Here is a 23,681-nt window from a genome sequence, read left to right as displayed (position 1 = left end):
TTCTGATTTTATTTCACAAAATAAACCATCGTTGTATCTAAGGAGCTCTTAGATGGTTAGGAAAGAGTTGTTATGAGAAAGCCTCACAGGTCTGTTAAGGACAGGCTGAAAGCTGTGTGTGCTTTTGTGATTGCTTTAGTGGTGACAAAATGTTTCAGAGCAGAAGAGGTGGGCCCTGGTGTCAGGACGGTCATTTCTAGGCCAGAAGCAAACTTCAGACTTGTAGCTCACAATCAGTATCAACTACCTAATGGAGGAAGAGCAAGCAGATTCTAGAATAATAGAATGGTATAGCTATATCACCCACGTGACAATTATCCCTTACATCAAACTAGTGTAAGGATAGCTTTTTAAAAATGGGCTCTGTTGTGAGAGTGGAAGGTGTTTTCATAGAAATGTCATCTTTCAGTTCTTCTAGTAAAATAAAGACTGTATGCATTTATTCAGGTCACTTGCCATATGTCCAACTGATCATAAGCTCTTTGGGTGGTGAACTGATGTAACCTGGCTTAATGACAGCTATTAGTCCTGCTGTGACTAGGCTTAGGCAGACGCTGTACACACCATTTAGGAGAAGATAGCCAGTGAACGTGGGAGATAGGCAACTTTTTGCTAAACTGATTTAAACATACGTGTATACATGTGCATGTACAGCAATATTAACTTCTGTGGTACACCTTTGCTCTTACAGATGTAATTTGTCTCTATTCATATTCTCAGGGTATGAAAAAAAGGATGCTTTTGTTTTTAAACTGAATGTCTAACTTTTTGAATGGCTGTTCTTAGGTTAGGAATGTATCGTGAAGCAGAAAAACAGTTTAAGTCAGCCCTGAAGCAACAGGAAATGGTAGATACATTTCTCTACTTGGCAAAAGTAAGTAAAAATATTCTTAATTTGAGTGAGATCTGTCTTCTCAGAATAAATATTTATTTATTTATTTTTTGAAATTTATTAATTTTTTAAGGTCTTTTTGCCACAGGGCACATGCGCTTGATGGAAAATACCAGAGAGAGATAGTGAGAGGGAAAGTGAGAAATCACCTGTCGTGGCGGATGGCCATGCCACAGTCTCCTCTATTTTTCTCCTGGGACTTCGGGCATGCACACACGTGAGGTTCCGGACCTCAAACTGTGGCCATAACTACTACACCACCTGCTGGCCTCCAGAATAAATATTGGAATGTCTGGCCATTGCATGGGAGAGTCTCTTTAGGAATATTCGACATGTTATATTTAGACTTAACTTAATTTTCTTAATAGAAAAGGAAAAAGCAAGAATATAAGGTGGGTAACTATCTTGGGAAGAAACTGGCTACTGTGAAAAATAAGAAAATCCTTTTGAAAGATTGCCCATTAGGACTGAAGAAAATGCTGTAGGCTCATCATGCCCATGGATGCCAGACCCCAGAGAGGCCTTCTTTTCTCCAGCAAATTTGTTTCCCACCTGACTGAATATAGAGGACAGGTTTTTTTTTTTTTTTTTTTAAAGTTTTTTTTTTTTTTACCATAATTCAGATGTGCTTTCAAGAGAGAGGGAAAGTGAGAAATCAGCTCCCTGGTGGTGGCCACACTGCACTCCCTCCTCCTTCATTCTTCTCTTGGGATTTTGGGCATACATGCACATTCAGCCAGCGTGATTCTCAAGCTGCCAGATTCGGGACTCGAACTGTGGTTGGCTGTGTGGGAATCCAGCTCCTTAACCACCATGCCTCCTGCTGGCCCAGGGACCATGTTTATGTAGATCTTAATTACTCAGCTCTGCCATAATAATTAAAATGATTTTTTATTAGCACCAACTAGCTGTAAGGTATTGCATCAGGCTCATTATATCTGTAGTTTAAACCCTCACAATAACCTTGCAAGGTAGGTTTTATCATTTTCTTTATACTCTTAAGGAAAATGAAACTTAAAGAGGTTAAGTTTTTGAGTCATTTGGCTGCTAAGAGCCAGCTTTAAAACCCAGGTCTTCCTGACTCTAAGCCACAGAGCTACCCACAGCCATCGCAGAATTAGAGGGCCACTTAGAATGTTCAATATTGGGATAAAGTTACCTTTCTTTTAGTTGTCAGAGGCGCCTTCCAGAGAGAAACTTAGAGGAGAAGGAGAAGGAGAAAGCATGTCCCAGTGTGGCATCAGCATGCTGCAGTCTCTTCTTGATTCCTCCATCCTGTCAGAATTTTGAGCGTGCATGCACATTCACCCGGTGTTTTCTCAAGCCACCAGGGCTGGGATTCAAACTGTGGTTGGCCACATGGGATCTGACGCATTGTTTTTTGTTTTGTTTTGTTTTGTTTTTGCTAATGGGCATGTGAGCTTCCCAGAGAGACAGAGAGAAAGAGACACAGAAAGCGAGAAACCACCCCCTGGGAGAAGGCCACACTGCAGTCCCTTCTCCTTCAGTCTCCTTTTGGGATTTTGGGCACACACTCACACCTAGCATGAGTTTTAAGCTGCCAGGTTCAGGACTCAAACCGTGGTCAACTATGTGGGAGTCTAGAGATGTAGCCATGACGCCATCTGCTGGTCCAAGGGATCTGGCTCATCTTACCACCAGGCTACAGGCTGTCCCTAAAGTTACTCCTTGATCCTCACCTAGTTCGAAAGAGGAAAATTTGATGAAGTGGTTATGACATCAGCTTTTTGTATTTTTTAGAGTTTATTTATTTATTTATTTATTTTTTTAGTTTTTGTTACAGGACATGTGTGTTTGCCAGAGAGAGAGAGTGAGAGAGTGAGAAATCATTCCCTGTAGGGCAGTGGCCATGCCGCAATCCCTTCTATTGTCCTGCTGGGATTTGGGGCACACACACACATGTGCATGGTGTGATTTTCAAGCCACTGGATCTGGGACTTGAACTGTGGAGTCAGTCAGTCAAGTGGGATCCAACACCTTAATCTCCATGTCACCTGCTGGCTCCAGATTCTTTTTTTTTTCTTAATTGCCAGTGGGCATGTATGCTTATGAGAGAGAGAGAGAGAAAGAGAGAGAGCGCACAAGCATCCCCTCAGTGGGGTGTGGTCACATCGCAATCCTCCATCCTCCATCTCTCCATCCTGTCAGGATCCCAGGCATGTGTGTGCACACACACATGCGTGGCATATTTTTCAAGCCACCAGTGCCTGGATTTGAACCATGGATGGTCACGTGGGATTTGGTTTCCTATGTGTGCTGCATTACAGGGCCAGCCCCTTAAGAGTCTTTTAATGAAAATGTGTGGAAAAGGAAATTCAAAAGAAGGTGAAAGATAAAAGGAAGTGCTACTAGTTCCTAAATATGGTAATAAAAATTAGCATACTTGGGGCCAGCAGGTGGGGTTGTGGTTAAAGGTGCAGGACTCCCACATGGTCGACTGTGGTTTGATTCTCAGACCTGGCAGCTTTGATTCTCAGACCTGGCAGCTTGCTGTCTCGCCTTCCCTCTCACTCTCTCTCACTCTGTCTCTCTCTGGTTAAATTAAATAAATAAAGTTAAATAAAGTAATTCTTTCTAAAAATTTAGCATACTAAAAAGAAACAATGAAAGTTACACTATATAAATTTATAATACTAATATTAGTATGTTTACAGTGATTTCCAAAAATGTTTGAAGCTATCTGGTATGTAAGTTTATCTTCTGTTTATTATATGTTAAACTTACATTGTTTTAGAATGATTTATTTTACTTTATTTATTACTGTTATTTTAACTTGTTATAGGACACTCACATTCACCAGAGAGAGACAGAGAGAGAAGGAAAGTGAGAAAGCAATCTGCCAGGTCTGGGACTCAAACCACAGTCAGCCATGCGGTAGTAGAGTGCCTTAACCACCATGCCACCTGCTGGCCCCATAAATTCCTAAAGAAGTTTCTAAGCTTCATAGTAATCTTTTCTGAAAGAGACAACTTGATGTTAAGGCTCAGGTCACATTATTTAACTGTTTTCTTCTTAATGGATAATCACTTGCCAAGAGGTTGAAAAGAATTATTATTTTAACTCTTGTAACGATTGAACATCCTTAACATCCAAAAATAAAGCTCTGAATTGCTCCAAAATATCTCACTTTGAGTATTGACATGACACCAAAAGTGGAAAATTTCACATCTGACCTCAGGACAGGTTACATCAAAGTGCAGGTGTATATCATATGGTTTCTTCAGCATTCCCAAGGAGAAAAAGACCCTCCCAGCCCTTTACTCCAATGTAACTGTTTCACACATGTCCACATTCCCCTGTGCAAAACAAACACACACACACACACACACACACAGTTTCACACACAAAATTTTAAAAACTATATAAAATCATCTTCAGGCTATGCATTTAAGATGTACATGAAACATAAATGAATTTTACGTTTTGATGTGCATCCCATCCCCAAGCTCTCTCATTATATCTGTGCAAATATTCAAGACAAAATTCAAATCTGGAACACTTCTGGTTCTTAGAATTTTGGAGAAGAGACATTCAACTTGTACATGGTTTCACCTATTATTTTCATCAGTTCCTTCATTTAAACCTGTTGTTGCCTACACAACTTTACAGAAGTAACATAGGCTTCTTTCCACTAATGTACGAGGGGTTTTTGCTATGTAAGAGAGATTAGCAGATTTCTTTTTTTTTTGGAGAGATTTTCACTATAGGGTGCGTGCGCTTGCCAGACAGACAGAGAGAGACATAGAGACAGAAAGCGAGAAATCATCCCCCAGGGGGAATGGTCATGCCACAGTCCCTTCTACATTCTCCTCTCGGGATCTTGGGCATGTACGCACATGCACCTGGCGTGAGTTTTAAGCCACCAGGTCCGGTACGCGAACTGCGGTGGACTGCGTGGGAATCCAGCGACATAGCCATTACGCTAACTGCTGGTTCCTGAGAGATTAGCAGATTTTTAAGAACAACATTGTTTTTTAAATTTTTAATGGTTAATTAAAAAATTAATTAATTTATATTAGTATATGTTAATGTTATTAATACTTATATTTTAAAAAGCAGTTCAGAAACATATCAGCTAAAAGTTGAAAAGTTTTCGTGTAGACTGCTCCCTCTGATCTTATACTTTAGCAATAAATGCTGTAATCAGTTTTCTGTGTATCCATTTAGGCCTTTTTCAAAGCACAGCCTGTTTCGAAAGTAAATCCAAAATCATGAAGTAGAGTGTTATATTCCTATGTTTCTATACATAAAATCACAATTCTCCATTTTAGAAATCCTTATTAAGTCCATGGCTTATCTGTGCTAATGTAATGATTCCTAATGAAGCGAAAGCTGTGAAACTTGACTTGCTCAGCTCCCTGACCTCATAGCTTACAAACCTGTTGATCCTTTATTTTGGAAGGGCTTTTCCACCACTGCTCTTTCCTGCGGTTCTCTCTCAGCCCTTATACCATGAGTGATCCCTCTTTCTTAAGCATCTCCAATTACAAGCTCCTAACTGGTTCCTTAAAACCAGCCTACAGACCTTGTGTCGTCTCTGTCCTAAAAAGATTTTCCCCTTAATCTTTTCTTATCTAGTTACTGTCTGTCTCTGTGGCAGTAGGAAAGCCCACAATAAACATTTGTTGGAGGAATAAATGAATGAACACTTCATATACAGCATGTAGTGATACAATTATAATATCTTTATTGGAAATTCTGCACATTTCTGAATATCTTTTAGTGTAGAATCTAGGAGATACCTTGTTGCTAACCAGTAATTATAAACTTATCATACATACTGTTTTTAAAAAATAGCTGATACTTTTATTGACCTGTATCTTGCTTTTAGGTTTACATTTCATTGGATCAACCTGTGACTGCTTTAAATCTTTTTAAACAAGGCTTAGATAAATTTCCAGGAGAAGTGACCCTGCTTTGTGGAATTGCCAGGATCTATGAGGTAAGGTTCATATTATTTTAAAAATGTATGTAAAATTGAGGTTATATCTTATTTAAGTAATGATTTCATATCCCACAGGCCCTAGCAAGGAGAACAGTTGGTAAAATTATGATTGTTGGCCTATGGTTTACCAATAGAGTGAAGGATTTTAGTGTATGTGTGGTTTTATTTATTTATTTATTTATTTATTTATTTTAGAGGTTTTTACTATAGGGCGTGTGCGCTTGCCAGAAAGACAGAGACAGACAGAGAGACAGAAAATGAGAAATCACCCCCCCAGGGGAATGGCCACACCGCAATTCCTTCTCCATTCTCCTCTTGGGATCTTGGACACACACACACACGTACCCAGTGTGAGTTTAAACTACCAGGTCTGGGACTCAAACCGTGGTTGACTACATGGGAGTCCAGCAACATAGCCATTATGCCAACTGTTGGTCCCCTGTCAAACTCAGTTTTTATTATGAAATATTTTGGAACACACAGAAGAATACAGAAAATATAAGGTAGGGGTTTTAATTTTTCTTGTATGCATAGCTTAGCATCCCAACATATTTATTGATCTTTTCCCAAGGTCTATAATGTCATTTAGCAATTGTTTTTTCATATATGATGGAGATATTTTGGGGCTTTCTAGTCACTTACATTGGATTCTTTGTCCATCTTTATATTATATTTTACTACCTTAATTACTATAGCTTTGTCATACTAATAAATCTTTTTTTTTCTTTATTTTGGAGAGGTTTTTGCTATAGGGTGCATGCACTCGCCAGACAGATAGAGAGAGACAGAGAGACAGAAAGCAAGAAATCACCCCCCAGGGGGATGGCCACGCCATAATCCCTTCTCCTCCATTCTCCTCTCGGGATCTTGGGCACACACGTACACGTGCCTGGCGTGAGTTTAAGCCACCGGGTCCGGGACACAAACCATGGTCGACTACGTGGGAGTCCAGCCACATAGCCATTATGCTAACTGCTGGTCCCTCATACTAATAAATCTTATATTGCAGATACTTTGTCATCTGGTAGGGTTTATTTTCATTGAGAGTGTCTTGGTTACTTTGGTCTGTTGCTTATTTTTATAAATTTTAGAGACATGTTATCAAATTCCATGAAAAGCCTCATTGAGATATCTTTCCTGCTGCCTAATTTTATTATACTTAGACTATATATGATAATTCATTAAAAAATTTTTTTTGGGGGGGAGAGGTTTTTCCTATAGGGTGCATGTGCTTGCCAGACAGAGACAGAGAGACAGAAAGCGAGAAATCACCCCCCATGGGGGATGGCCACGCCGCAATCCCTTCTCCTCCATTCTCCTCTCGGGATCTTGGGCACGCACGCACACGCACCTGGCGTGAGTTTAAGCCACTGCGTCCAGGACGCGAACAGCGATCTACTATGTAGGAGTCCAGCGACATAGCCATTACGTTAACTGCTGGGCCCTAAAATTTTTAAAATTTGACACAAGTTACAAGTATCAAACCAACTCTTCTAATTAAAAAAAAAAAATGTCTTCTAAGAGTGAGAGAGGCAGAAACAGAGAGAGTGCTAGAGAGAGAGAGAGCACTCCCACAGGTCCCAAAGCCATGATCCATCTCTAACCTTCAGCCAGCCCCGGATCATGGGCAGGCACATGCCTGGAATACTCAGGGAGGTCTCCAGATGCAAACTGAGAACCTTCTCATGGGATTGTCTCACAGATCATCACAACCATCACATTTTACTGTCACACCATTGTCCAGCCCCCTCAAGTCAACTTTGAAAAAATAGGCCCAGCTGTATGCATAGCAATCATGTATTACTCAAAAGAAGGATCCCACGTAGTAATTGTATAGCGTTGTAATTCTTGATGTCAAGTTGAGCAAATTCTCCCACCTTGTTTTGCCTCATGGTTGGTTATTCTTGGCTCTTCCATATTGACAGGATTGACTTAACAAAAAAGAAAGAAAAAAAAAAGGGCTGGCTCCATGACACAGTGGCAATGCATTGCTCAGGAAAAGCTGGGTTCCTCATGTCAACTGTGGTTTGAATTCCTGGTCTGATCAGTCTGAAACATACCAGGCACAAGTTTCCAAAAACCAGTGGACTGTTGGACTGGAGATAGGAGATTTTATTATGACCAAACCCTGAGGAAGATGCTTATCTCTTCTCTCTTCTTATATGTGTGCATACATGCTTTATTAAGGGGGAGGGGGCAGAAAGCACCATTAGAAAGGAAACCCTGTAGGCCTATTGATTGGAATTACATTGAATATATAAATAATGATGAATAAACAGTGTGCTGCTTTTTCCCCCCACTTTCAATCATAATATAACTCTCCATTTACTTAGGTCTTTTTTTGTTATTCAATGAACATTTTGTTATTTTCTTCAGAAAAATATTGTGGAGGGTCCCTAGAACACCCTGGATTTATTAGGACTCATAGGACTCTGTATCCAGCTGCACTCGAAAAGATTTATTAGAGCAAAAAGATATAAAGCAAAATTAGTATTGAGAAATGGCTCAGGGGACAAAATTCAGAGGAATCCAGGTATAAACTTCCAAGCGTCCTCTCCCAGTGGAGTTCACACAGGACCCACTTAATTCTTCCAGCAACAAGTTGTGACAGCTAGTGAGAAGTGTTGTCTACTGGGGAAGCTCATTAGAGACTCTGTATCCAAGGTTACTGTTGGGGGCCAGGCATATAAACACTATGCATATCACATGCAGACTCCCAGGAGTAAGCAAGTGTTCAGCACAAACCACTGTCTTTGTACATACAAACAGTTTAGGTGTAGCAAGCCACTCCTATCATTTGGAGCATGGTTCTATCAGTTAGGCAACAGTGAAAGTCCTAGACATAGGGCCTGGCTAAGAATATAAATCTCAGGTATGCAGTATTAGCTTTTTTTTTTTTTCCTACTCTTAAGTCATGTGCCATTGACAGAGAGATACAGCGAGAGAGAGAGAGAGAGAGAGAGAGTGACAGAGAGATCACCTCCTGAAAGGGAGGGGAAACACCACAATCCTTCTCCTCCAGTCTCCTCTCCTCTCAGGGTTTTGGGCATGCACGCACATGTGCCTGGCATGATTTAGTTGCTGGGTCTAGGACTCGAACTGTGGAGTCAGCCATGTGGGATCCAGCACCTTAATCTCCATGCCATTTGCTGGCCTATGCTGTGTTAGCTCTTTGGCACAGATGTATTCCTAGGTATAACTATGAATGGAATCCTTACTTTTTTTCTTATAATTGTCTGATTATTTCTGGCGAATAGGAGTACTTTTTTTTTTAAAGGCATGTGCACGTGAGAGAGGGAGACAGACAGAGGAGCACCCTCCACAGAATCTGGTCACATTGCAGCTTTCTGCTCCAGATCTCTATTGGATCTGGGCATTCGTGCACATGCCTGAGATGTTTCAAACCAACTGGGTTAGGATTTGAACCATGGTCACTATGTGGGATCCTTTTGAGCAGTGCATTACAGCTGCACCATGGAGCTGACGCTATTTTTCGAAAGTTAATTTGAAGGGGCTGGACGGTGTTACAGTAGTAAAATATTATGTTCTGTGAGGAAATTCCACATAAGAAGGTTCTTGGTTAACATCTGGAGTCTTCCTGGAGTACTCTGGGCATGGGCTTGCCCATGATCTGGGGCTGGCTGAAGGTTGGGGGCAGATTGTGGCATCGGGACCCTGAGGGGTTACTGTCCTCCCCATCCCCCCGTCTGTCTCCATTTCTGTCTCTTTCACTCATGGGAGAATTTTTTCTTTTTTCCTTTTTAAGATTTTTGCTATAGCGTGTGTGTGGTCTCGGGAAAAAGAGAGACCCTCACAGGGGATGGATGTGCCACAATCCCTTCTTCATTCTCCTCTCAGGATTTTGGCCCAACATGCACATGTGCCCAGTATGATTTTCAGGCTGCCAGTGTGGGGTTTGAACCATAGACAGCCATGTGGAAGTCCAAAGTCTTAATCACCATGCCACCTGCTGGCCTCTTGGAAGACATTTAAAAGATAAAATTATAAAAGTTGATTTGTAACTCTTGTTAAATTTTAAAAATTTAAAGTGAGTTATTTGGACCTGGCACCATAAATAGTACTCCTGGCAGAGGGGATTAGAAAGATATATGAAAGAATTTATAACATAAAATAACCTGGACTTTTCAGCCCAGCATTGTAATTAGTAGAGATTGCAAAAGAGCAACCACAGCAGGGAATTATCTTGAGAAAGACGTTGAAGGAAGAAAAAGAGACTGATCTTTGCTGGCAGATGGTGTATCACAGAATACTTGGTAGGCAGGGCTGATTTGAGAAGGTTTATGTGTGACTTGTGTGCTGGGCATTTGCTTTTCAACAATTTGAGTGGTTGACATGTCAATATTTTCTCAAAAATATTTAAAACCATACTGTCTCCGTTGTTAGAGAGACACAAACAAAATTATACAGAATTACAAGAAATATTTTGAACATTATCTTTAAAATTCAGTATTTTGAAATTTTGAAAGTTGTTTATTAGCTCTCAAGAACTATGGAGTATGAGCAAAAATTTTTTAATATGTAAAGTAAATGTGGAAAAATAAATAAACACATGAAAAAAATTAAAAAATAAAATGAGTTATCTTACATATTTTAAGTAAGTAAAATATTCATCATCTGTAAATACAGTTTCATCTCTTCATTTCTGTTATTTTACCAGTTTTTAAAAATATATGTATCTATTTGCTTAAAGACTTCCAATCAATAGTGAACAGAAATATCTGTGTTCTCTTTAAATCCCTCGACAATGGTAGATTATAATATTTTAAATTCTTTTTTAAAGAATGGAAGATATTAATAGTAAAATGGTAGATTATAATATTTTAAATTCTTTTTTAAAGAATGTATGATATTAATAGTTGTTATATTTAGATGATAGGATGTGAATAATTTTTATTTTCTACATTCTGCTTTCTGTATTTTACAGGTTTTTAAATAATGAGCATGCATTTTTTTTTTTTGGAGAGGTTTTTGCTATAGGGTGCATGTACTTGCCAGAAAGATAGAGAGAAATAGAGAGACAGAAAGTGATAAATTACCCCCTAAAGGAATGGTCATGCTACAATCCTTTCTCCATTCTCCTCTTGGGATCTTGGGCACGCATGCACACATACCTGGCGTGAGTTTAAGCCACCAGGTCTGGAACTCGAACCATGGTCGACTACGTAGGAGTCTAGCAACAGCCATTACACCAATTGCTGTTCCCAGCATGCATTTCTTTAAATAAAAAATAAATAAATAGTATTTTGAAATTATATTGAAGATATAGTTTCCCATTTGAGCTATTAATGTAATTTTGATAAATAAATAAATAGGGATTTTGAATAATCAGTAAGAATATTCCATTATTATCTGTCTTTACATGTTATGACCTTAAATTAAATATGTACAAAAACTGTGACCAAGAAGCTTAGAAAGAAAATAAAACAGAATTGATTTTTGAAACCAGTGGAATTCATGCTGGTTGCAGGGGTGACTGTCCCAATGTATTTGGAGTGCTCTGATCTCCATTGCCCTCTGCCCATTTCAGTCCTTTGTCCCTCAGGCAGGAGGTGCTGGCAGACAACTATGACTTCTGGTGGCTGCTGGGTGGAGGAATTCCTTCCAAGCCTGCTGCAGTCATCATCGTCACAATGGCTGGGACAGAGAGTGACTCTGGAGCTATTTTTTTATCAGCCACCTTCTTCCTTCCCCTGCTGTGAGATGAGTTTGCACTTGAGGGAAGAAAGAAGTGGACAGGAAAGCATCCTATTTGTAGGGACAATATGTCATGCACAAATAAGGAAGCACAGACTTGAGGATTTCTTCTTGGATTTACATAGTTGGTTTCCCTCACACCAGTGTTACTGCGCTGGAGACTGATATCCAGCATATTCTTCTTGTGTGACAGGAGATTTAGAGTTAATTAGAAAAGTTGTTCCTTGGCATTGCAGCTACACAGGGGAGTTTTGTTATGTACCTCATGCTTTTCTCTGGAGGGATTCTCTTCCTTTATGTTCTCTCTTCTTTTCAATCACTTTCATTTTGGAATTGTATCTTTTAAATGTGTCCTGTTTTAAAGAGAACAAGTTGTACTGCCTATTGGTCATTGCTGGTTTTGTATAGACATTTAAAATGATTTATTCTTGCTAAATTTCTATGGTGGTGGTTTTAATGCTTCTTGAGGCATTTCCTTTATCCATTTGAACACAGGCCTTTATTTTAGCTGTTCTTTGTTGAAAGGTGTTTGAAATTAGAACCCTTACCCTGGAAATGTTGTTCTAGAGGATCTGAAACTTTCCTGTGTTTTTACTACCTTGGGAGTGTATAAAAAGTAGGACCCATCCTCTTCCTATTAAATCAGAAGTTCTAAAGTTCTAGAAATTGTTGCTTGTGCTTTTTTCCTTTTCTTTCTTTCTTTTCTTTAAGTTTTGCTGTAGGGTACATGCACTTGCTGGGGAGAGGCAGAGAGAGATAGAGAGGGAAAGTGAGAAATCACCTGCCCAGGGATGATGGCCTTGCCACAGTCCTTCCTCTACCATTCTCCTCTCAGGATTTTGGGCATACATGCACTCGTGCCCAGTGGGTTTTTCAAGCCACCAGGTACAGGACTCAAACTGTGGAGTTGGCCAAATGGGAATCCAGCACATTAACTTCCATGCCACCTGCTGGCACAAGACATTTGTATTTTTACCAAGCTAACTGGGTAATTATGATGTTTAATAGAGTTTGAGAACCCAGCAACATTTACGTTCTTATTTGTAATTTTATTTTAAATCATTAATATTCTAATTATAGTTAATATTTTGTGGATTGGTTTAAAAATAACCACTATAAAAATCACTTAAATAATTTTGAGTTTATTATATACTTGAAGTGACATTTATGTACTTGAAATGTTATTTTAAATCTGCATGAGTAAAATCTATTCTAGAGCTGGTATAATTTAGACAGTTCTGATGTTGGAATAAGTTAAAGAACAAAAATAAAGTCTATGTATATTTGTACATATGAAAATTTAAGATGTGATAAAGATTACATATAAAACCAATTGGATTATTGGGCTGTTTAATAAATATTGGGTCATTGGGAAAGTCACGATGTATTTTTACATAGAAAACCAGAAAAATACAGCATGACTTCCCTGATGACCTAATAGTTGAAGACTAGGGCAGCGTTAAGTGCTGTGCATGGGGAACCGGATCCCACATGGCCAATCATAGTTCGAATCTCAACCCCAGCTGCTTGAAAAACTGAGCGTCTGTGCATGGCTGTCCCAAATCCTGACCGAATGGAGAAACGGAGGAGAAAAGATTTGTTGTGACTATGCCTGCTTAGCGGGTGTTTTTTCTCTTTCTCTGGCCAGCGCATGCTCCCTCTAGCAATTTAAAAAAAAAGGGGGGAGGGGGGCTGGATGAGTAATGTATTCTTATACTAAAAGAATTCATTACTGCCAGATTTAGGACTTCAAAGATTTAAGACTTCAAAAGATGAAACCATGAAAGTTCCCAAAGAAAACACAGATGAATTATTTGTATAAATTGGAAGGAGAAAGATCTGTCTAAAAATGACACAAAGTAAGAAAGCCTTATTAGGAAGATTGATAAATTTGAGAACATTAAAGTTAGTTTCTATATAGCAAAACCCCAAAATATAAAGAAAATCAAACCACCTAAAGCAAAATATAAAAATATCGAGCAGGGAAAAAGACTTGCTATGCCCGAGACAGACAAGACTACATTAAATTTTCTCAATCTACACATTGCTTAAAAATTGCTAAAAATGGGATAATTACCAACACAAATGCCAACGCAAACTGACTTAAACATTCTACATTGTGTCTGAGGAAACTTCCCTCAGAGCAGTTGTAAATCCACGTACCATGGTGTGGCTTTTCTGAAGTAGGCCTTTATTTTCCTTTCAGTCTACACCAAGGCTGTTGACCCTCGGCATGGAAGTAAAGTCGCCTTGCAGGTGAGACAACAGCCAGGGACCAACTGCATTTTGACCACACCGCCACCCATTTGTACTTAGGGCTTGAGGACACTCATCTGGAACAACTTAATAGAATCCTCTGTGCTTTTCCTTCGAAGTGAATGTTTATAAACACTGAGCCTTCCTTGTTTTTGACCTCAGGTCAGCTTCAGCCAGGCTTATTTCATCTGGAATGAGACAGCAGAGTCAATGCCCAGGGACCCCTGAGCCACATCTCCGACTCCAGCTTTCCTGGTCCAGGAGGGGTGCCCTACCCAGCTTGTCATACACACAAACTATAATAAAAGGACAAAAGGCGGATAGAAAACAGCCCAAAGACATGAATTGGCAGTTCACTGAAAAAGAGATCTAAATATTTGATGTGTTAAATCAAATCTATCTCTTTCATAAGGAAAGAAATAAAAACAAAACAACAAAGACCAGCAGTTAGCATAATGGCTATGTCGCTGGACTCCCATGTGGTTGACCGCAGTTCGAGTCCCGGACCCGGTGGCTTAAACTCACGCTGGGCGCGTGTGCATGCGTGCCCAAGATCCCAAGAGGAGAATGGAGGAGAAGGGCTTGCAGCGTGACCATCCCCCCGGTGGCGATTTCTCACCTTCTATCTCTCTGTCTCTCTCTGTCTGTCTGGCGAGTGCACGCACCCTATGGGAAAAAACCTCTCCAAAAAAAGAAAGAAAGAGGAAAAAAAGAAACAACAGTGATATGTTTTTTCACTTAATCAGATTGGTAAAGAAGATGTACCATAGGATTGTCAAGGGTGTAGAGAAACACACCCTACACATGAACATTGCTGGTAGGAGTGTACACTGGTACAACCCTTTGGGAGGTTTTGTAATTATTGTTGAGATTTTAAAGTGTACCTGCTCTCTAACGTGGCAATTTAATTTCTAGGAGTTTTCCTTAAAGTGATTTTTATACAAATCCACAGAAGTGTGTACAAAGATGGTTTTGTAGTATATTTTATACCTTTAAAAAATGGAAACAAACTAATAGTTCATCAAGAAAGAACTGGTTGGGGCCAGCAGATGGCATAATGGTTATGTCGCTGGACTCCCACGTAGTCGACCATGGCTTAAGTCCCAGACCTGAAGGCTTAAAATTCACACTGGGTGCATGTGCATGTGTGCCCCAGATCCTGAGAGGAGAATGGAGAAGAAGAGATTGTGGCATGGATATCATTCTGGGGGGCGATTTCTCACTTCTGTCTCTCTGTCTCACTGTCTCTTTGGCAAGTGCACATGCCCTATAGCGAAAATCTCTCACGAAAAAAGAGAGGACTAGTTAAATTATGGTTTATGTATCAGTGGACCACTATGCATAAGTGAAAAAAAATGAAGTACAGTCTTTTTGAAAAAGTTTATTTACTTATTCCATGAGTCAGAGGGAGAGAGAAACTGAGACATCGCATTCCTGACAGGGTCTTCACATCACAGTCTACCAATAGGTTTCAGCCAGCCTGGATCATGGGCACACAGGTGTCTAGTGTACTCTGTGAGGTCTCCAGACAGGAGAATTCACACTGAAAGTAAAAAAATTATGTGCTAGAATGTATAGGGACCAGCAGATGGCAAGATGGTTACATTGCTGGACTCTCACGTAGTTGTCCGTGGTTCGAGTCCCAGACCTGGCAGCTTAAAACACACTGGGTGTGTGTGCATGTGTGCCCAAATCCTGAGAGTAGAATAGAGAAGGGACTGTGGTGTGGCCACCCCCCTGGGGGGGTGGGATGATTTCTCACTTTTTGTCAATCTCTCTCTCTCTGTCTCTCTGACAAGCACATGTGCCTTATAGCAAAAAAAAAAAAAAAAAAAAATCTTTCTTTCAAGTTAATTAATTAATTAATTAAACTATATGTTAGAATGTATAGGATGAGTCTGTTCATGACTAAAACATGCATAGCCATGTGCTTTATATATGAACAAAATTTCTTGAAAAATATTCAAGAAATTATTAACAAAGCCTCTGCTGACTGTGATTTGGGGAGGAGACTTTTAATTTTGTACCCATTTGTGGTATTTAAATTTATTTACCATAAACATGCATTTTACAAATTCATAAAACTGAATTGAAAAACTTATATATGAGGTTGCTGACAAAATAAGCGTTTCAGTTTAAAATTCCTTAAGATTACATAAATTAACTTCCGTGCCCATCAATCAAGTATGTAAGAATTCTAAGGTAACTTTATGGAACTCAAAGCCTTGAACCAACTGGGTGTTGAGGCTGGAGTGTTTCCACTGCAGATTGACACTTTTGGCAGTTGTAGTACAGAAGCCTTGCTCTGTGGGAAGCTGTTGCCCTTGAATAAGAATTTCAAATATAAAGCACATAAAATATGGATAGACAGACAGATAACACGGGTTTAGATTACCTGGTGAATGTTTTATGAGGGTTTTATGAGACTGATAAATAACACCCATGGTCTTCCAAGTTGAAAAACAACTGAGAGATAAATGCAAGATTTAGACAAATGGAGGGCAAACCATTAACTTCATTACTGATAAAAGCAGAATTGGAGCATGTGGCTTTAGATCTATGGCCAAAAGGATTTAGCAGCCTCTCTCTGAGTTAAATAGACTAATCCACCCTGTCACAGAGGTGGGCTGCTCAGCACACAGACCTCTCCTCAGGAGAGACTGTTATTTTTCATTAGAACATGTTATTTTTGCTATCATGTAATAGGTGTATTTCATTTTATTTATTACATGTTATTTAGAATAAATTACGAAGTATCTAAAAATGTTTCACTTTCTATTTCCAATACCAGTCAATATGGCCTATATAAGTAAAATTTCTTTGGGATTCTCAGCAGTTTTTAAGCGTTTAAAGGGACCTTGAGAACAAAAAGTTAGAGAACTTCTATTCTAGGTGGCGGCATGAAAGTGAAAAAAAAAATTGTTCAATTCTTGTTTCTTTCTTTTATAAAGAATTATTTTATTCAACTTTATTTACTACTACCATTATTATTTTTTTTCAGTTTGATTAGACAGATGGAGAGAGAGGGAAAATGAAAAAGCAAGCCACTAGGTCCAGGACTTGAACCACAGTTGGCCACGTGGGAGGCTAGTGCCTGTGCCTTTAACCACCATGTCATCTGCCAGCCCCTCTTGTTTCTTTTCTTTCTTTTTTCTTTTTTTTTCTTTTCTTTCTTTCTTTCTTTTTTTTTTAAAGTATGTGCTATAGGGTATGTGTGCTTCCCAGGAGGGAGAGAGAGAATGAGAAATCACCCTGCAGGGGGGATATACACACCACAGTCCCTTCTCTGTTCTCCTTTCTGGATTTTGGGCACACATGCATATGAGCCCAGCATGAATTTCAAGCCACTGAATCTAGGACTTGAACTGTGAAATCAGTCACATAGGATCCAGCTGCCTTAACCTCTGTGCCACCTGTTGGCCCTAATTTTTGTTTCTTAATTTTCCAGGATCCAGACACCAAATTTGGTGCTAAGAACAGGTATACTACATGGTCTCAAGAAACTTACCATGTTCTATGGATTCTGAAAACATTATTGTCCACATTTTAATGCCTCTAGTCTTTGGCTGCATCTCACAGTAGATAGATTCTTTTGATCCTGCGGCCAAGTGGCAGTTGTTATGTAGTTGTCATTGCTTACATGGAAACTTAGTGATTATTCCTGACAGCATGGTAAACTCGGTTGTTATTCCTGATGTTTTTTGCCTGATAGCTTTTATAGACACCTGCTGGTAAGAGCAAGAAAGCACAGGCATCGGCGTAGTGAAGTGACTGTTAGTAGCTTGGAGGTAAATTCTGGAGACCACAGTGGAGCGTATTTTTAAGAAACGCTAAGTGGACCCAGCCTGGTGGTACGGGTGTTAGCGATCTGAACTGCAGTGCTGGAAACCAAGTGGCCAACTGCAGATCTGGATTTCCAGGTCAACCTGAAAGCAAGCCAGGCATGTGCACAGGTACCCAAGACTCTAAGGAACTGAGGGACTGGGGAGAGGGGATCACGGTGTGGTGAGACCCTGTCAAGGGTGCTTTTCTCTCTCTCCTCCTCTCACCCTCTCTTCCTCTCTCTTTTTCTCTTTCTCTTTCTTGTGCGCATGCACATATTACCATGAATTATATGAATAGACTTTAAGAAATGCTGAAAGCGGATTGTAAATGTTCTCACCGCAGAGAAGTTATTATGTGAAGTGATAGATATGCCAATCAGCCTGATTTGCTCATTCTACAATGTATGCAAGGAGGACAGTGGTGGTGCAACAGTAAAATGTGATGCTCTGTGAGACCATCCCACACGGGAAAGTTTCTGGTTCAAGCTCAGAGAACTCCCTGAACACCCCCTGCACACACTTGCCTACGGTCCCAGACTGGCTGAAAACTGCCAGTGGCTCATGGCATCCAAACCCTATTGGGGATGCTGTCTATCTGTCTCTCTTGCTTATGGGAGAAATAAATAGTAAACTTTCAAAAAAAAATTGGAAAAATGGATTTAAAGTCAGAGTTTATTTGGGTATCCCCCCTCCCAAATTGAAATCTGTGCAGTCTTTTGATAATATGCTTTTTCTATGAACTTTTGAAGACCTCCCTAATACATATATCAAAGCATCACATTGCGTCCCATAAATATATACAATTATTATTCTCAATCAACATTAAAAAAAAAAAGAATGCTGTCTCACCGATGTGTGAACAATACCAAATGGAAAAACCTGAGCGTTGATGCTCAAATCCAAAAGGAGATCAGAAGAATTTGCCTCTGTGTGTGAAGAAGTGATAGGAATACTATTAATATATTCAGTTTATTTTCTTTATGTAGATATACTTTGCATAACGCATGCAGAAGAGTGATCTAGGATAAAATCTGTGTCTGCATAAATCCAAGTAGGTCTGTCAGTAGTATGAGATAAAAATCCTATGTTTAAAAAACCGTTGTGTGGTTTATAATCGGTGAAGTCTTCGAGTTGATGAAATATGATCTGATTAAAATCTAAGAAAAAATATGAGCCATCATATGATAAGAATAAATATATAAATATTTCAGCTCACAGAATAAAACATCTTGGAGTTGAAAGGCAGAAGAGAGCTATGTAAAATAAGGACATTAGGGAAATCTTTATGAAGAATGTATAGCCTTAAATGGGCCTTGAAGATGAATGGGTTTTTTTTGTTGTTTTCTGCCAGAGGCATGTGCAGTGAAAGATAGAGGTAGAGAAAGCACCCCCTAATGGGGTATGACCATGCTGCAATCCGTTCTCTATTTCTCCATCTTCGGGGGATATTGGTCATGCACACAGGTGCCCAGTGTGATCTTCAAGTCTCTGGGGTCAGGATTTGAACTGTGGTCGGTCACATGGGATCTGGCTCCCTAACTACTAGGCAATAGGGCCGCCTCTTGAAGGTAGCCACATCAGATATGTTTTGTTTATGACTATCAGTATTTTAGGAAGAGTATATAATAACTGTAGAGGTTTCTTTAGTATTTAATTTTGTGTGCTTTTATGAACATGGGGTTGCCACCGATTCTTTCCTGGATTCTCGCTCTTCCTGCCACTCTTCTTCCCCGTTTTGGTATGTCCTGCACCTAGCAGCCAACTAGTCTTTATAAATACGATTATGTTGCACCTGTGTTCTTAATCCTCCAATGGCTTCCTCTCCATTTAGAAATCCTTACCGTGGCTCACAAAGGCCATGGCTGTCTCTCTGATCTCCTTTTGTGCCACCTCCCTCTGTCCAGCTTCACTTGCCTCTTTGTGCTTCTTTGTGTGTGACGTGTGCATTCCCATCTTACACGGAGGCCTTGATCCCTCACTCATTCAGGTTACTGTTCCAAAGGCACCTCCTCTGAAGTGACCCTGCTGAAGGTGCCAAAGCACCGCCTTCCCTCTCTCTGTCTCCTTTCCCTGCTCTGTTTTCATTCACATCACTTACTCTTGCCTGACATGATGTTACCTGTTTGTTCATTTGTTTGCCTTCCCTACCTGATGTAACCTCTTTGAGGACAGCGGCTTTATCCTTTGGATCATATTGTGTCCCTAAGGCCTACAACAGAGTCCGGCAGATGGTGGGCCCTCAATAAATATTTGTTGACTGAATGAACATAAACCAGGAAACATTTTTTTTCTTGTCCAATATTAGTAAAGATTTGCTTTTGCCCTGTTGGATAATAGGAAATGAACAATATTTCATCAGCCACTGAATACTACAAAGAAGTATTAAAACAAGACAATACCCACGTGGAAGCCATCGCATGCATTGGAAGCAACCACTTTTATTCTGATCAACCCGAAGTAGCTCTCCGGTTTTACAGGTGTGCTTTACATTCAATTTGTAGAATTCCCAATGAAATACTGGTGAAGCATAACAAAATTGCAAAAACAAGCAAGAACAAAATGAAAATGTAGAGAAATGGTATGTAGGCCACGTCTATGTGAAACAGAAATTCTAACACCCAGGTGTTCGTGAGCATTCAAGTGGCGCCCAGTGATTTGGAAATGTGCTGATGTCTGTCATCTTGCAGAAGCATCTGGATAGTGGGCTGAGTTTTAAACACCAGCCAAGGAATTAGCTATTTCATCATAAACCAAAAACAGTTTAGTAGTTACTTAAAAGAGTTTCATCATCACTGACTCCATTCATATTGTTAAAAAAGGTACTGAAGCCAGAATAGTACGAGAGATTGGCAAAGAGCAGCATGTTCTAAACCTTCATCAGAATCTGAAACAAGGTCACCTGTTTTGTGACATATTGTCTACTCTTGTCCAAATATTTTTTCAAAGTCGAAATAAATTGTGTTTACTGGTTCTCTTTACAGCATATATTTATTTTATCCTACATATGGTTTCTAAGAATCATTTTCTTTTCAGAGAGATTTTTTTGCTATGGGGCATGTGCACTTGCTGGAAAGAGAGACAGACAGATAGAAAGACAGAAAGTGAGAAATCACCCCCCATGGGGGATGGCTATGCCAAAGTCCCTTCTCCTCCATTCGCCTCTCAGGATCTTGGGCACGCAAGCACCTGCACCTGGCGTGGGTTTTAAGCCAAGACTTGATCCAGGGGTGGACTATGTGGGAGTCCAGTGATGGAACCATTACGCCATCTGCTGGTCCCAATAAGAATAAGTTTTAAGTTACGACTTACTCTTCAGCCATTGGGTCATATCCAGAGATGACTGGCAGCTGATGAGAGTGCTTTCCAAGTACACGTTTGAAGTGTAAACTATAGTGATAGGAATGCTGTACCGAGCACACGCTGCTGACTCTACCCTCCTGCTCCAAAGTGGGTCATGGGTTTCTCAAAACAGCCGGGCCGGGTTTTCATTTGTTTACTTGAACTCGCTTGTCCTTTGCCCCTTGGGATTAATGGTGCATGAAAGCAAATGGGGCTCTCTGGCTGCAGTGTGAAAGTCAAGTGGATAACGGGAATTCACTGAAGGTCTTGTTTTCTTCAGTGCAGGCTCACTGGAGGGCAGTGGACTTAGCTTACCCGCAAAGTTCAGGTCACCCAAAACAGGATCCAACTCAGCTGAAAACTAGAGGCAAATAAATGCTCAGATTAGATCAGAAGCTTTTAGGAATCTACCTGGGGCACCAAAGCATTATAACACTACAATGTTTTACGTTATGTAACTACTTTTTACTTTAGTTCTTTAACAAAGCTTTTAGGGGGAAAAAAAATTAAAGAGGTTGTTTCTGACCATGCCTCTGGCCACAATCATGTGACTAGTACCATTACAGAAGATAATGCATTTTTGTATTTGCTTTAAACATTTTTTTAAAATTTACTGTAATACTTTGTGTGTGTATTTTGAGGGAGTGTTAAAAATAATAAAAGGAATTTATTTCTAATTTTGTAAAAATGTATATGTCTTAACATATATATTTTTATAAATATATATGTGTGTGTATATATATATGTGTGTGTGTCTGTGTATTTACATATATTTTTGCAGTTGGTCTGACTCCAGAATTTGTGTGTTCTTTTACAAAAAGGCGACTCCTGCAGATGGGCGTTTATAACTGCCAGCTTTTTAACAATCTGGGACTGTGTTGCTTCTATGCCCAGCAGTATGATATGACTCTGACCTCGTTTGAACGTGCCCTTTCTCTGGCTGAAAATGAAGAAGAGACAGCTGATGTTTGGTACAACTTGGGGCATGTAGCTGTGGTATGTTGTTTTTCTGATGCAGTTTCTGTTAGAGAAGGTTAGTTTGGAGAACTTGTCAGGTGTTGACAATCCAGGTTCGCTCTTGTCTTACGTGGTAATCTTTAAGATTTCTAGGAATCATCATAGCTCATTTTATAGTCCCAAGTTGAATCCTCTTACATAGAATTCACTTGTGACTCCTATGGTTGTATGTGTTGCTTCGTCCATGGTAGAGGAAAAGATTTATAGGAGGGAAGAAGGAGAACTCAGCAGGAGGAAGTGTGTGGGTCCGTGTGTGTGCATATATGCTTTTGTTTTGCAGGGACTAGGAGATACCTGTTTGGCCCATCAGTGCTTCAGGCTGGCTCTGGTCAATAACAACCACCACGCCGAGGCCTACAACAACCTGGCTGTGCTGGAGATGCGGAAGGGCCACGTGGAACAGGTCAGTGAACTAGCAGTGGCACCACGGCTGTCTGCTTTCTTCAAAGGAAAGCTGTCATGTATGGCTCTTGTTATATTTTCTAGTTTTAAAATGAGTTCCAGAGTCTGATGGACTGGGATTTGAGTCCCAGCTCTGTCACATACATATTAACTATGTGACCTTGGACAAACTACTTAACCATTCTGAATCCAAAATAGATCATTTAATTTTATAAGGACAAATGTGTGCCTCTCCAGGCTTCTGTATCTTTCTTTTTTTCTATAACGCCGAGGGTGTATGTGCTCATCAGAGTGAGACAGAGAGACACAGAGAAAGATGAGGGGGAGGGAGAAAGTACTCCCCACTGGGGCATAGTCATGGTGCAATCCCTTTTCTTACGTTTCTTCATCCCATTAGGATTCGGGGTGTGTATGCACACATGCCAGGCATGTTTTTCAGCTGTCAGGTCCAAGATTTGAGCCATGTGGTCTGCCATGTGGCATCCAGCTCCCTTAACCATGAAGCCACAGGCCTGGCCCCTCCCAGCCTTCCATATCTTTTTTTGGGGGGGAGAGCTTTTTGCTATAGGGCGCATTCTGTGCTTGCCAGAATGACAGAGACAGACAGAGAGATAGAAAGCAAGAAATCACTCCCCGAGGAGATGGCCACACCGCAATCCCTTCTCCATTATCCTCTCAAGATCTTGGGTACGTATACACATGCAGCCACCGTGAGATTAAGCCACTGAGTCAGGGACTTGAACCGTGGTCAACTACATGGGAGTCTGGCGACATAGCCATTACGCCAACTGCTGGTCTTGAGTCTTCTATATCTTAACTGACTGGTCCACTGCTCACCATCCCACATCCACCATCTAGCTGCTCAAGTCCAAATCTTAGAAGCCACCCTTGAAAACCTCTTTACCTATTGCTTCTCCCTGATTCATACCCATGTCCTAGTCAGCAAGCTCTGTCAGTCCTACCTCAGTGTCATAGCACCTTCTGTACCTGGCACTTTCCCGCTCCTGCCTGTTTCTCTGCACGACTCTCATCTCTTGCATGGACTACTATGACTGTCTCCTAGCTGGTCTTTTGTTCCCACTTACATCAGAAAGTAAGAATATCCTTTGATGCATCTGCCTTAGATCAGCGTAAGGGATTTCTTTTAAAATCTTTGCTTAAAATCTTTTGGTGCCTTGTCCTTGCCCTTGGAATAGAATCTGGACTTCAGACCATGGCCTATAAGATCCCATATAACCTGGCCTCTGCTTCCCTCTCAGACCACACCTTT

General features: G+C 40.2%; 1 protein-coding gene across 2 annotated transcripts in view; it reads left to right on the top strand.

The window, feature by feature from the left end:
- Window positions 1-23,681, top strand: part of TTC8 (tetratricopeptide repeat domain 8) — a 65,355-nt gene that overhangs the window by 35,246 nt on the left and 6,428 nt on the right. For both annotated transcript variants that reach the window (XM_006158005.3, XM_027775490.1), the window contains 5 exons: window positions 787-874; window positions 5,745-5,855; window positions 19,991-20,130; window positions 21,814-21,988; window positions 22,290-22,412. In XM_006158005.3, the coding sequence (XP_006158067.1) occupies window positions 787-874; window positions 5,745-5,855; window positions 19,991-20,130; window positions 21,814-21,988; window positions 22,290-22,412 (637 nt within the window). The remainder of the gene's footprint in view (window positions 1-786; window positions 875-5,744; window positions 5,856-19,990; window positions 20,131-21,813; window positions 21,989-22,289; window positions 22,413-23,681) is intronic.

The sequence above is a fragment of the Tupaia chinensis genome, unplaced genomic scaffold (assembly GCF_000334495.1).
Source record: "Tupaia chinensis unplaced genomic scaffold, TupChi_1.0 Scaffold000568_1, whole genome shotgun sequence".
Taxonomy (NCBI): domain Eukaryota; kingdom Metazoa; phylum Chordata; class Mammalia; order Scandentia; family Tupaiidae; genus Tupaia; species Tupaia belangeri.
This window is presented reverse-complemented; position numbering and strand designations above follow the sequence as displayed.